We start from the raw sequence: 14,466 nt of genomic DNA, 5'->3' as shown, positions 1-14,466 counted from the left end.
TCTTCAGCTGTACAAGCCCCACAGGTTCACATTGAGTACCTCTTCAGCTGCACAAGACCCACAGGTTCACATTGAGTACCTCTTCAGCTGCACAAACCCCACAGGTTCACATTGAGTACCTCTTCAGCTGCACAAGCCCCACAGGTTCACATTGAGTACCTCTTCAGCTGCACAAGCCCCACAGGTTCACATTGAGTACCTCTTCAGCTGCACAAGCCCCACAGGTTCACATTGAGTACCTTTTCAGCTGCACAAGCCCCACAGGTTCACATTGAGTACCTCTTCAGCTGCACAAGCCCCACAGGTTCACATTGAGTACCTCTTCAGCTGCACAAGCCCCACAGGTTCACATTGATTACCTCTTCAGCTGCACAAGCCCCACAGGTTCACATTGAGTACCTCTTCAGCTGCACAAGCCCCACAGGTTCACATAGAGTACCTCTTCAGCTGCACAAGCCCCACAGGTTCACATTGAGTACCTCTTCAGCTGCACAAGCCCCACAGGTTCACATTGAGTACCTCTTCAGCTGCACAAGCCCCACAGGTTCACATTGAGTACCTCTTCAGCTGCACAAACCCCACAGGTTCACATTGAGTTTACCTCTTCAGCTGCACAAGCCCCACAGGTTCACATTGAGTACCTCTTCAGCTGCACAAGCCCCACAGGTTCACATTGAGTACCTCTTCAGCTGCACAAGCCCCACAGGTTTACATTGAGTACCTCTTCAACTGCACAAGCCCCACAGGTTCACATTGAGTACCTCTTCAGCTGCACAAGCCCCACAGGTTCACATTGATTACCTCTTCAGCTGCACAAGCCCCACAGGTTCACATTGAGTACCTCTTCAGCTGCACAAGCCCCACAGGTTCACATAGAGTACCTCTTCAGCTGCACAAGCCCCACAGGTTCACATTGAGTACCTCTTCAGCTGCACAAGCCCCACAGGTTCACATTGAGTACCTCTTCAGCTGCACAAGCCCCACAGGTTCACATTGAGTACCTCTTCAGCTGCACAAACCCCACAGGTTCACATTGAGTTTACCTCTTCAGCTGCACAAGCCCCACAGGTTCACATTGAGTACCTCTTCAGCTGCACAAGCCCCACAGGTTCACATTGAGTACCTCTTCAGCTGCACAAGCCCCACAGGTTTACATTGAGTACCTCTTCAACTGCACAAGCCCCACAGGTTCACATTGAGTACCTCTTCAGCTGCACAAGCCCCACAGGTTCACATTGATTACCTCTTCAGCTGCACAAGCCCCACAGGTTCACATTGAGTACCTCTTCAGCTGCACAAGCCCCACAGGTTCACATAGAGTACCTCTTCAGCTGCACAAGCCCCACAGGTTCACATTGAGTACCTCTTCAGCTGCACAAGCCCCACAGGTTCACATTGAGTACCTCTTCAGCTGCACAAGCCCCACAGGTTCACATTGAGTACCTCTTCAGCTGCACAAACCCCACAGGTTCACATTGAGTTTACCTCTTCAGCTGCACAAGCCCCACAGGTTCACATTGAGTACCTCTTCAGCTGCACAAGCCCCACAGGTTCACATTGAGTACCTCTTCAGCTTTACAAGCCCCACAGGTTCACATTGAGTTTACCTCTTCAGCTGCACAAGCCCCACAGGTTCACATTGAGTACCGCTTCAGCTGCACAAGCCCCACGGGTTAACATTGAGTACCTCTTCAGCTGCACAAGCCCCACAGGTTCACATTGAGTACCTCTTCAGCTGCACAAGCCCCACAGGTTCACATTGAGTACCTCTTCAGCTGCACAAGCCCCGCAGGTTCACATTGAGTTTACCTCTTCAGCTGCACAAGCCCACAGGTTCACATTGAGTTTACCTCTTCAGCTGCACAAGCCCCACAGGTTCACATTGAGTTTACCTCTTCAGCTGCACAAACCCCACAGGTTCACATTGAGTAGCTCTTCAGCTGCACAAGCCCCACAGGTTCACATTGAGTACCTCTTCAGCTGCACAAGTCCATTTTTGAAGCCTATATTTATTTTATTTTAACAGATGAGGCAGGTGGGAACAGGCGAAGTGGAATGATTGCTTATATCTGCTTTGATGGACACCCATTCTCTGCTCTCCTATCATTTCATTCTTTCAATTCGCTGAGACGTAGAACACAATGGCCGGCGCATGGCCACAATGACGAAAACATGCACATTTCACACAGCAATTGATTTATGCTCTCAAATCTCTTTCGGCGTTGTGATTCAAATCAACATTGGGCCTTACACCTAATAAGAGTATTCCACATCCACATTTGGAATGCCTATTTGCTATGTCTTCTAGCTACTGGTCTAGATGGCCAAATCTGTTTCTGTTTCAACATTTTGATTGCCTGTGTAATGACATCCATACTGGCAGTGGGAATTTTCCTCAAAACGCTTAAGTGTCAAACAATGCCAGGAAAGTTCAATGAAACCTCATGTGGATATGATGGCTGTGTCACACTGTCAAACATGATGGAGGTAGTCAATGCAGACTACATCACAATGGATGTAGTCAATGGAGGAGGTATTTCCAATCACTTCATGCCTAGAGCCCCCAGGTAGGCCTCTACCCCATCTACAATCATGGACATTGTGTAGTAGTTGGCATCCCATTCAAGCTGCAGGTCACAGCGAGCGACCCTCACATTTCCATGAGGTGATCAGCCAGCAGGGTTTTCATATCAAGTGCAGCACCACTCTGTCAGGCTGCTGTGACTGTTCTAAAGCAGCCCCTTCTCTCTCCCATCCACCCATGGCTCCTCGTCCCCCTATGAAGTGGTTGTTCCACGTTTCTCCAGACAGATGGCAGGGGACTGCCTAGCCGCCTGCGCTGTATCAATACAGGGATTACAGTGTATCATCAGACAAGCTCAGTGGAGCTCTTCTATGGGGCGCCTCCAATCTGCGGTTCTGTGAAACTCATGGAGTCAGTGTAGTAGAGGGCTGGCGCTGGCGCCAGGGTTGGAGAGGTTAGATTGGAGCTGCGTCTTTATCACTAATTCTCCTAACTGAATCATTTGTTTATATCACAATTGGGTTTTTATGTCCTCACCTTGGCCATATGTCACAGCACACTGTGACAGCATGTACTGAATGTTCAAGGATGGCACTTTGTTCTTTACATGAAACACAGTTACAGATGTAGTATCTTAATTTGATCACCTTGTTGCAGGACAACTTTCCTACAATTTGGGGAAATGTAAAACGTGCAGTGTATTTGAGGTTTAAAAGACATGATTTTCCCTGACAAAAAATGTATCAACCGCTACAAAAATGTTTATTAATTATAATCCGCATAATTCACATTTCCTGATGCTGCAGGATTGTTTTTCTGCTGTGGGAGACTGGCTCAAGTTAAGATCCTACACCTGTATGTGTACTGTAGTTCAACCCAGTTGGGTCTGTGTGTAATGTACATATGTGTGTGTTTGTGTGTGTCAGTTCATACGCTCTCTAATACACCCTATCATTCCCTTTGCCTCTCTTCTTTTTGTCCCCAGGGGTCACCACAGTTCTAACCATGACAACCCTGAGTATCAGTGCCAGGAACTCCCTGCCTAAGGTGGCTTATGCCACAGCTATGGACTGGTTCATGGCAGTATGCTATGCCTTTGTCTTTTCTGCCCTGATAGAGTTTGCCACAGTCAACTACTTTACCAAGCGCAGTTGGGCGTGGGATGGCAAGAAAGAGGCCCAGGAGATGAGGGTGAGTACTGTAGCTACCGGGCCTGGCTCCATTACGTTGAAACACATAGAAACAATACACCTACAATATATGGAGGTAGTTTTCAGTACCTAAAATGTTTAAACAGTATAATGTGGATCCTCAAGCCTTGTTCCTCCTTCTTTGTGTGCTTTGCTGGTGTTGTGGAGAAGTACAGTAGCTAATCACAGAGTTCTCCATATTCATCTGCTAGATGGTGTGTCTGAAATGAGGCTGTCTCCTCCTCAGCTCTCTCTCTCCCTCTCTCTAGAGTCAAGTGGCTTTTTGCTTATTCTAGATTATTTGCTCTCTATCTATCCTCCCTTGATAACCTCCTGAAAAATGAGCGTCTTCAGAGCTAATGGCTCAGAGATGCGGCGAGGGAAGCCGAGCAGAGCTCTCATATTGTATTGTAGTGGGAGTGAGGAATGATGGTGCCTGGGAAACACTGATAGAAAGTCCCATCCCGGCCTCCTGAAGAAGGCAGCCCTGGGTAATCTGTAAAGAGACGCTTTATTTATTCATTAACAGCCCAACAGAGGAGGATCTCTGGGCCTGAACACAACAGAGTGAGCAGCAGGGGGTGGGGAAGGACAAAACCCAGAGCAGGTATCCTGAGCACAGAAACAACGGTGTATGTCACACACATACACATTAAAACAGTGTCTCACACACAGAGACACACACAGCACATAAACACAGTGTACATGCCACACAGAGAGACACGATAGAGGGAGACAGTGAGAGACAGTGATAATTAAGGCATGGTGTTATATGAAGAGCTCATTAAATATTGTGATTTTGACATTCAGGGGCTGTAAAAATGCTAGAAAGGTTTGGGGAAGTTTGGATGCAATCAGGGGGTGTGTATCATGCGAGCAGATGTGATGATGTTAAACATAAGTGGAGAACTCCTGGGAAGTTTTGAAAGTGGAATATCTGAGACTCGATTTAGAAGTCTTCTCTTGGGTCTTGTGCTTCTGTCAGCCCAAGTCAACATGTAGAAATATCTCAGGAGGATGACGGACTCGCAAACATCAGTCAAGCACTCCCATTATTCCTTAAGTTATTTGCAAGTTGACTTGTTTGCCGTCTGGATGATTGGCACCATGGCATATTGCTGACATGAAACCTTCCTGTAGTCACTCGGGACAGATGATTCTGCGAATTAAAATGCAGTAAGTGGAAACGTGTTTGTCTTTGAAGTTTTGTCTTGTTGGCAGCAGCAGCAGGATGTCTGTCCTGTGTTCTATGAGTTGTGTTGAGCAGGCAGTTTGTGGTGATGGATACATGAGGGTAGGGGTCACTCGGAGAGCGATAGCATGTCCATCACCATCCCTCAGCATCAGGAGAGCTGAGGGATTAAAGGCTGCACACTTTATCCTCGTTTAAAGGCTTCACAGAGGATGACGTGGGTATGACGTCAGAGTGCAATCAAAAGGTCGTTCCCCAGAGATGGTGGAAGGACGCTTGGCTGAGTGTCCTGTTGGGGATGGCATTCCTGGTCATCAGATGCTATGGCCGCAGCCTCCTCTCCTGAGAAGGTCAGATGGTGACCTCATTGAGAGGCTGTCTCAGTTGATGCTGGGAGTGGACAGCCAGAGGAGGGTCGATGTTAGGTCATTTAGCTCAGTGGCTGTGGAGCTCCTCTGACTCTCACTGGTGCCCTTTCTTGTCAGACGTGTCCTGTTAGACATGCCAGCTCTGTTATCCTGGGCAGCAGCAGTAGCAGCAACTCTCATACAACCTAATGAGGTTTCTCTCTCCTCTCCTCTCCACTAGAGACCCAGGGCATTACTCAGGGATTCAGGCACAGACGTGTTGGTCGGTCAGCTTTCTGTGATTATTGACTAATAAGAAATGATTGAATTAGAAACATACACTGAGTATACCAAACAATAGGAACACCTTCCTAATAGTGAGTTGCATTCATCAGGGCGTGGACTCTACAAGGTGTCGAAAGCATTCCACAGGGATGCTGGCTCATGTTGACTACAATGTGTTCAAGTTGGCTGGATTTCCTTTGGGTGGTGGACCATTCTTGATACACACGGGAAGCTATTGAGTGTGAAAAACACAGAAGCATTGCAGTTCTTGACTCAAACCAGTGCGCCTGGCACCTACAGTACTACCATACCCCGATCAAAGGCACTTCAATCTTGTGTCTTGACCATTCACCCTCTAAATGGCACACATACACAATCCATGTCTCAATTGTCTCAAGGCTTAAAAATCCTTCTTTAACCTGTCTCCTCCCCTTCATCTACACTGATTGAAGTGGATTTGACAAGTGACATCAATACGGGATCATAGATTTCACCTGGATTCACCTGGTCAGTTTATGTCATGGAAAGAGCAGGTGTTCTTAATGTTTTGTACATATAGGGTTGGATGTACATTATATTTTACATTTGAAGTCACAGCACAGTAGTTGTAAACATAACTATTTTGACACCTACTGCAGGAAACGTGTTACATTTCCCCCTGCATAGATTATAATATGTTATGTTTTGTTGGAGAAAGTATGAGAGGGAGGAGAAGGTGTGAGAGGGGGGAGAAGGTGTGAGAGGGGGGAGAAGGTGTGAGAGGAGGGAGAAGGTGTGAGAGGAGGGAAAAGGTGTGATAGGGGGGAGAAGGTGTGAGAGGAGGGAGAAGGTGTGAGAGGAGAGAGAAGGTGTGAGAGGAGGGAGAAGGTGTGAGAGGAGGGAAAAGGTGTGATGGGGGAAAAGGTGTGAGAGGAGGGAGAAGGTGTGAGAGGAGGGAGAAGGTGTGAGAGACGGGAGAAGGTGTGAGAAAATGGAGGGAGAAGATGTGGGAGAAGGGGGAGAAGGTGTGAGACTGGGGAGAAGGTGTGAGAGGGGGGAGAAGGTGTGAGAAGAGGGAGAATGTGTGATACTGGGGAGAAGGTGTGATAGGGGGGAGAAGGTGTGAGAGGAGGGAGAATGTGTGAGACTGGGGAGAAGGTGTGAGAGGGGGGATAAGGTGTGAGACTGGGGAGAAGGTGTGAGAGGGGGGAGAAGGTGTGAGAGGGGGGAGAAGGTGTGAGAAAATGGAGGGAGAAGATGTGAGAGGTGGGAGAAGGTGTGAGAGGGGGGAGAAGGTGTGAGAGGGGGGAGAAGGTGTGAGATGGGGGATAAGGTGTGAGACTGGGGAGAAGGTGTGAGAGGGGGGAGAATGTGTGAGAAGGGGGAGAAGGTGTGAGAGGGGGGAGAAAATGTGAGAGGGGGGATAAGGTGTGAGACTGGGGAGAAGGTGTGAGAGGGGGGAGAAGGTGTGAGACTGGGGAGAAGGTGTGAGAGGGGGGAGAAGGTGTGAGAGGGGGGAGAAGGTGTGAGAGGGGGGATAAGTTGTGAGAGGAGGGAGAAGGTGAGGAAGAGAAGGAAAGAGAGAACGGGAGAAGGAGGAAGGGAGTATAGGACATTAGTGCAAAGAGAGGCAGCATTTACCTTGATTAGGGATTTTAGAGCATGTTTAATTCATGCTGGCTGACAGACAGTCTGTAACACTCTGCAGTAGTAACGAGGCTGGGCTGCAGTCAGGTCTACGTAGAGCCCAGCCACCTCTACAGCTGGCAGCGTTCCCAGCAAGCCAGGACACCTGCACGGAAACACACACAAACACACACATACACACTCACAAACACACACTTTTCCCCTAACCATGTCTGTGCACAATCCTAGTGTAGCTCCAAAAATATCAGTGCGCGCACATACATACACACACACACACACACACACACACACACACACACACTCATAGCCCCAAGATGTGCTGACACATGGATGGACGGACACATGCGCGCACACAGCACAGGATATATACCGTTACTCTTAGCCACAAGACATCCCAACATAGAAACACAGAACCAGAGAGAGGCTGTAAGATGCTCTGTGATCCCTGTGTAAACTCACACCAAGACACTCAGCCTTAAAAACACACTCCGATACACAGGCAATATCTCCCAACACTCCCCATTCAGGGCCAAGGAGTGCACACACACACGCACACAAAAGAGATGATCGTGGACTACAGGAAACAAAGGAGCTGAGCACGCCACAACGAAGGGCTGTAGTGGAGAGGGTCGATAGCTTAAAGTTCCTCAGTGTCCACATCACTAAGGAATAATCATGGACCACACTCCCCAACACAGTTGTGAAAAGGGCACGACAATGCCTGTTCCCCCTCAGGAGGCCTCAAAAAGCATCTCGACTGGCTGCTTCACCACTTGGTATGGCATCTGCTTGGTATCCGACAGCAAGGCGTTACAGAGGGTAGTGTCTACGGTCCAGTACACCACTATGGCCGAGCTCCCTGTCACCTAGGACCTCTATACCAGGCAGTGTCATTGGAAGACCCTAAAAATTGTCAGACTCAAGCCATCCAATTGATATACTGTTCTCTCGGCTACCGCACGGCAAGTTGTACCGATGCAGCAAGTCTGGAACCAACAGGACCCTGAACAGCTTCTACCCCCAAGCCATACGACTACATAGTTAACCAAATAGCTACCTGGACTATTTGCATTGACCCTCCCTTTGCACCAACTCTTTTAACTCATTACATACACTGCTGCTACTGCTTATTATCTATCCTGTTGCCAAGTCACTTTACCCCTACCTATATGTACATATTTACCTCAATTACCTCGTACCTCAATTACCTCGCACATCGACTCTATACTGGTACCCCGTGTATATAGCCAAGTTATCATTTACTCGTGTTATAATTGTGTATTTATTCCTTGTATTATAATTTTTCTCTCTGCATTTTTTGGGAAGGGCTGTAAGTAAGAATTTCACTGTTAGTCTACACCTGTTGTTTACGAAGCATGAGACAAATACAATTTGATTTGATTTGACACTCACACACGCTAAGCAGTCTTCATGCCCCAAGATTACTGAAAGCATTCATATAATCACACAAAGTTGGTCTGCCCTCAAGAAATGTTTGTGTCCTGTTGTGTATAGTGTCATGCTATGTTTTGAATAACATGACTTTCCAAACAAAGCCCTGTGCTACGGTTACCTCTGCATGTATCTCAGACTACATAACTTAGAATGATATTATGGAGCCCCTCTACACTAGCTGATTGGCAGGTACAGTATGTACTAGCAGGGTGTATGTCAGGTTGGTAGGCTGAGAGCAGACCTGATTCTGGGGATAAATTAGCTTAGGGAGCTGTGGTAAGGGTCATGAGACGCTTGTTAATAGTTATCCCTCACTTATGCTGATCTAAGCTGTGGCTATGATATAAGGAGCCCGGGGTGTTGTTGGATCAGGAGGAATCGATACCCTGTGAAAGCCTCAGGGCGTCCAGGGGGCAGCAGCCGACACTGCTGAGAGCCTCTCCACTGATATTGCCATGAGATAGGGCAGAGCCCCGGTCAAGCCCATCAGATAGAGCCCCGGCCCAGCCCATCAGATAGAGCCCCGGCCTAGCCCATCAGACAGAGCCCCGGCCCAGCCCATCAGACAGAGCCCCGGTCCAGCCCATCAGACAGAGCCCCGGCCCAGCCCATCAGAGGGATCCCCGGCCCAGCCCATCAGATAGAGCCCTGGCCCAGCCCATCAGATAGAGCCCCAGCCCAGCCCATCAGATAGAACCCCGGCCCAGCCCATCGGATAGAGCCTCGGCCAAGCCCATCAGATAAAACCCCTGCCAAGCCCATCAGATAGAGCCCCGGCCCAGCCCATCAGATAGAGCCCTGGCCCAGCCCATCAGATAGAGCCCTGGCCCAGCCCATCAGATAGAGCCCTGGCCCAGCCCATCAGATAGAGCCCCGGTCAAGCCCATCAGATAGAGCCCCGGCCCAGCCCATCAGATAGAGCCCCGGCCTAGCCCATCAGACAGAGCCCCGGCCCAGCCCATCAGACAGAGCCCCGGTCCAGCCCATCAGACAGAGCCCCGGCCCAGCCCATCAGAGGGATCCCCGGCCCAGCCCATCAGATAGAGCCCTGGCCCAGCCCATCAGATAGAGCCCCGGTCAAGCCCATCAGATAGAGCCCCGGCCCAACCCATCAGATAGAGCCCCGGCCTAGCCCATCAGACAGAGCCCCGGCCCAGCCCATCAGACAGAGCCCCGGTCCAGCCCATCAGACAGAGCCCCGGCCCAGCCCATCAGAGGGATCCCCGGCCCAGCCCATCAGATAGAGCCCTGGCCCAGCCCATCAGATAGAGCCCCAGCCCAGCCCAGCCGAGCCATCATCACAGATAGACAGACAGCATACTCCTTCTCTGTTTACTACCACTACTGCTACTTTATTCTGAAGCCCCTCTGGGTGGAAGGTTTCTCTGGTAGATTGTTGTTTTGGAATGGATGGTTAAGTTGCTGCTGGTGTCCTTTGTGCATTATGTAGCCTACTATCCATCCATTCAACTCGAACATCTGAGGTGAAATGCAATCCATTACCCGCTGTGTTAGCCCTCCTGACTGGCCTGCTTATCCAATTGGATCGGCCCGTTCTCCTTGATACTGTGGTTTAAGATAAAAATCAATCATAGTGCCCTGGTTGTTCTATCCCAATTGCCCTTCTTATACGTTGAGCCACACCTTTATGTGCCAGCCAGGTTGGTGCTGATCATTAGTTGATGCAAGCCTGGCAATACTAATGTAATACAGCAATTGGATTAATCAGCTGTAGGTGCATTTTTGACAATTGAAAAAGTATCAGCTGAGGATTCCTTTAGACATGATTTTGAGACCTAAAACGGTCTCCAACCCATCTGTTGAATATCCCTTTCCCTTCATTCAGTCCCCCTCTCTTAATCTAATCTAATAATCTGGCCTATATTCAGTACAGTCCCAGTACTATATTCAGTACCACTAGTCCTATATTCAGTACAGTCCCAGTCCTATATTCAGTACAGCCCCAGTCCTATATTCAGTACCACTAGTCCTATATTCAGTACAGTCCCAGTCCTATATTCAGTACAACCCCAGTCCTAGATTCAGTACCCATCCTATATTCAGTCCAGTCCCAGTCCTATATTCAGTATAGTCCCAGTCCTATATTCAGTATAGTCCCAGTACTATATTCAGTATAGTCCCAGTACTACATTCAGTACAGCCTCAGTCCTGTATTATGTACAGTCCCAGTCCTATATTCTGTACAGCCCCAGTCCTAGATTCAGTACCAGTTCTCTGTTCAGTACAGTCCCAGTCCTATATTCAATGCTGTCCTAGTCCTGTAGTCAGTACAGTCCCAGTCCTATATTCAGTACAGTCCCAGTCCTATATTCAGTACAGTCCCAGTCCTGTATTCAGTACAGTCCCAGTCCTATATTCAGTAAAGCCCCAGTCCTATATCCAGTACAGTACCAGTCCTATATTCAGTATCACTAGTCATATATTCAGTACAGTCCCAGTCCTATATTCAGTACCACTAGTCCAATATTCAGTACAGTCACAGTCCTATATTCAGTAAAGCCCCAGTCCTATATTCAGTACAGTCCCAGTCCTGTATTCAGTACAGTCCCAGTCCTATATTCAGTACCACTAGTCCTATATTCAGTACAGTCCCAGTCCTATATTTTAGTACAGTTACAGTCCTATATTCAGTAAAGCCCCAGTCCTATATTCAGTACAGTCCCAGTCCTGTATTCAGTACAGTCCCAGTCCTATATTCAGTACCACTAGTCCTTTATTCAGTACAGTCCCAGTCCTATATTCAGTACCACTAGTCCTATATTCAGTACAGTCCCAGTCCTATATTCAGTACCACTAGTCCTATATTCAGTACAGTCCCAGTCCTATATTCAGTACCACTAGTCCTTTATTCAGTACAGTCCCAGTCCTATATTCAGTACCACTAGTCCTATATTCAGTACAGTCCCAGTCCTATATTCAGTACCACTAGTCCTATATTCAGTACAGTCCCAGTCCTATATTCAGTACCACTAGTCCAATATTCAGTACAGTCACAGTCCTATATTCAGTAAAGCCCCAGTCCTATATTCAGTACAGTCCCAGTCCTGTATTCAGTACAGTCCCAGTCCTATATTCAGTACCACTAGTCCTATATTCAGTACAGTCCCAGTCCTATATTTTTGTACAGTTACAGTCCTATATTCAGTAAAGCCCCAGTCCTATATTCAGTACAGTCCCAGTCCTATATTCAGTACAGTCCCAGTCCTATATTCAGTACAGTCCCAGTCCTGTATTCAGTACAGTCCCAGTCCTGTATTCAGTACAGTCCCAGTCCTATATTCAGTACAGTCCCAGTCCTGTATTCAGTACAGTCCCAGTCCTATATTCAGTACCACTAGTCCTTTATTCAGTACAGTCCCAGTCCTATATTCAGTACCACTAGTCCTATATTCAGTACAGTCCCAGTCCTATATTCAGTACCACTAGTCCTATATTCAGTACAGTCCCAGTCCTATATTCAGTACCACTAGTCCTTTATTCAGTACAGTCCCAGTCCTATATTCAGTACCACTAGTCCTATATTCAGTACAGTCCCAGTCCTATATTCAGTACCACTAGTCCTATATTCAGTACAGTCCCAGTCCTATATTCAGTACCACTAGTCCTATATTCAGTACAGTCCCAGTCCTATATTCAGTACCACTAGTCCTATATTCAGTACAGTCCCAGTCCTATATTCAGTACCACTAGTCCTATATTCAGTACAGACCAGTCCTCAGAGTGCAGGTTGTCAGACCTGTTTACAGGTGCTCTGCTACTCATCCTGCTCTGCTCTCATCCTACCATTAACTCTCCAGTGCCACCAGCCCTACCCACTCCTCTGCTCTGCTCCATTTCTCTCGGTGGTACGGAAAATAACAAGCTTCTCGGAAATTAAACCATGATATTGCCCATGGACTTAATTTTAGCTCATAAACTTTTGACCCGTGTGCTCTGTAACAAGTCTCTTGCATGCCAGGCCCTGGGGTGGCCCTATTCTCACTGTGAACTATGATGTATGTATATTTTGTTGAGGAGGCTCATGTGATTTGCCACTTATTGGAGCGTAAATGCGTAATGTTCTATGACCCTGGCCTTTTGTCCAGGCTGGGAGGGCTACAGCCCCAATCCATACACTGAGTTCTTTCAGCTTGGTTCTGAACCCAATGGTGCAGAATAGGGATGTCATACTGTTCCCATCATGCATCTTGAGCATCATTGCACCCCAAGTCAAAACAGTCCCTGTTTTGTCATTTTGAGAAGAAGGCCTTTGTTAAGTTGATCCAGCCCTGATTTTCTTTGTTTCTCTTCTCTTTACAGAGAAGAGAATCTGCCTCTCTTTCCAAAAAGGCCAATAACACATTCAACATTGTTGGAACTACATACACCCTCAACGAGGCAAAGGACCCAGGTTTAACCACCGTCTCCAGGAGTGCCACTACAGCTACACACCACCAACACCACCACCACCACCACCACAGCCACAAGGTTCCTAAAATGGACGACAATTACGTGGAAGCAATAAAGTCCTACAACCGTGTCAGCAGAGTGGACAAGATATCACGCATCATCTTCCCTGTGCTGTTCTTCATCTTCAACCTGGTCTATTGGGCCACGTACATCAACAGCAAGCCGCCTCCCAAGTCCACCACCCACAATTAAACTCACCACGACTGAATATTAGGCTGAGATTGCAAGAGGCCGAGAGATCCACGACATGTTATTGTATCGTTGTTTTGGACTTCATTTTGATATTTGCAAGTCTCAATAGGTCGCAGACAAACATTCTCGTAGATTTGTATGTACATAGTTGAACTATAAATGTTAATTTGTTGTTACCTGATTATTAGTTTGTTTGATAGAATAGCCGGATGGTGTTTTCTTTTCTCTTGACATGATAAAGGGGAGCATGTGTTTGAATCCTTCATGGTAGCTCATTACAGAGGATCGGGTCCTGGTAAATCACTGTGTGTAAACACACTCTCACACACACTCTCACACACTCACACACACACACTCTCCCACACACACACACACACACACACACACACACACACACACACACACACACACACACACACACACACACACACACACACACACACACACACACACACACACACACACACACCATTCACTCTGAATTGCGTCAGGATGCAGCAAGGAGAGCCATTGGCTGCTTGTCACTATAGCGAGCTCTTATAGCCAGGGGCAGCATGTAGAGTTCCATAGGGACATCATTAATAATCCTCAGTGTCTGCCCTTCTGCTAGCGCTGAATCTCAACAGACCCAACGCAATATCATCTGGAATTGCTTTTGTGTCCTATCGGGCCTGCCTGTGTATTTTCCAGTCCAGAGACTCCTATTGTTTTAACAGGCTGAGTATGTTTAAAGAGAAAGAAGCAGTGTGCCTTTTTGAATACCCACATCATCAAAATAAAGCTTTTCTCACACACAAACACATACATACAGTACATACACACACACACACATACATACAGTACATACACACACACACACACACATACATACAGTACATACACACACACACACACACACATACATACAGTACATACACACACACACACATACATACAGTACATACACACACACACACATACATACAGTACATACACACACAAACACATACATACAGTACATACACACACACACACATACATACAGTACATACACACACACACACACACATACATACAGTACATACACACACACACACACACACATACATACAGTACATACACACACACACACACACATACATACAGTACATACACACACACACAAACACATACATACAGTACATACACACACACACACATACATAC

The 14,466-nt window shown here is 47.4% G+C and overlaps 1 protein-coding gene across 3 annotated transcripts in view; it reads left to right on the top strand.

Annotated features, from left to right (window-relative positions):
• Nucleotides 1–14,164, top strand: part of LOC109874123 (gamma-aminobutyric acid receptor subunit alpha-3-like) — a 139,763-nt gene extending 125,599 nt beyond the window's left edge. For 2 of the 3 annotated variants that reach the window (XM_020465913.2, XM_020465912.2), the window contains exons 9-10: nt 3,510–3,715; nt 12,940–14,164. In XM_020465913.2, coding sequence (XP_020321502.1) covers nt 3,510–3,715; nt 12,940–13,281 — 548 coding nt within the window. In that variant the 3' untranslated portion in view covers nt 13,282–14,164. The remainder of the gene's footprint in view (nt 1–3,509; nt 3,716–12,939) is intronic. The other variant, XM_020465914.2, reaches the window with a different exon arrangement.
• The last annotated feature ends 302 nt before the right edge of the window (nt 14,165–14,466 follow it).

Source organism: Oncorhynchus kisutch, linkage group LG29, assembly GCF_002021735.2.
Source record: "Oncorhynchus kisutch isolate 150728-3 linkage group LG29, Okis_V2, whole genome shotgun sequence".
Lineage (NCBI taxonomy): Eukaryota > Metazoa > Chordata > Actinopteri > Salmoniformes > Salmonidae > Oncorhynchus > Oncorhynchus kisutch.
The sequence above is the reverse complement of the archived record's forward strand: the minus strand, read 5'-3'. Positions and strand labels throughout refer to the sequence as shown.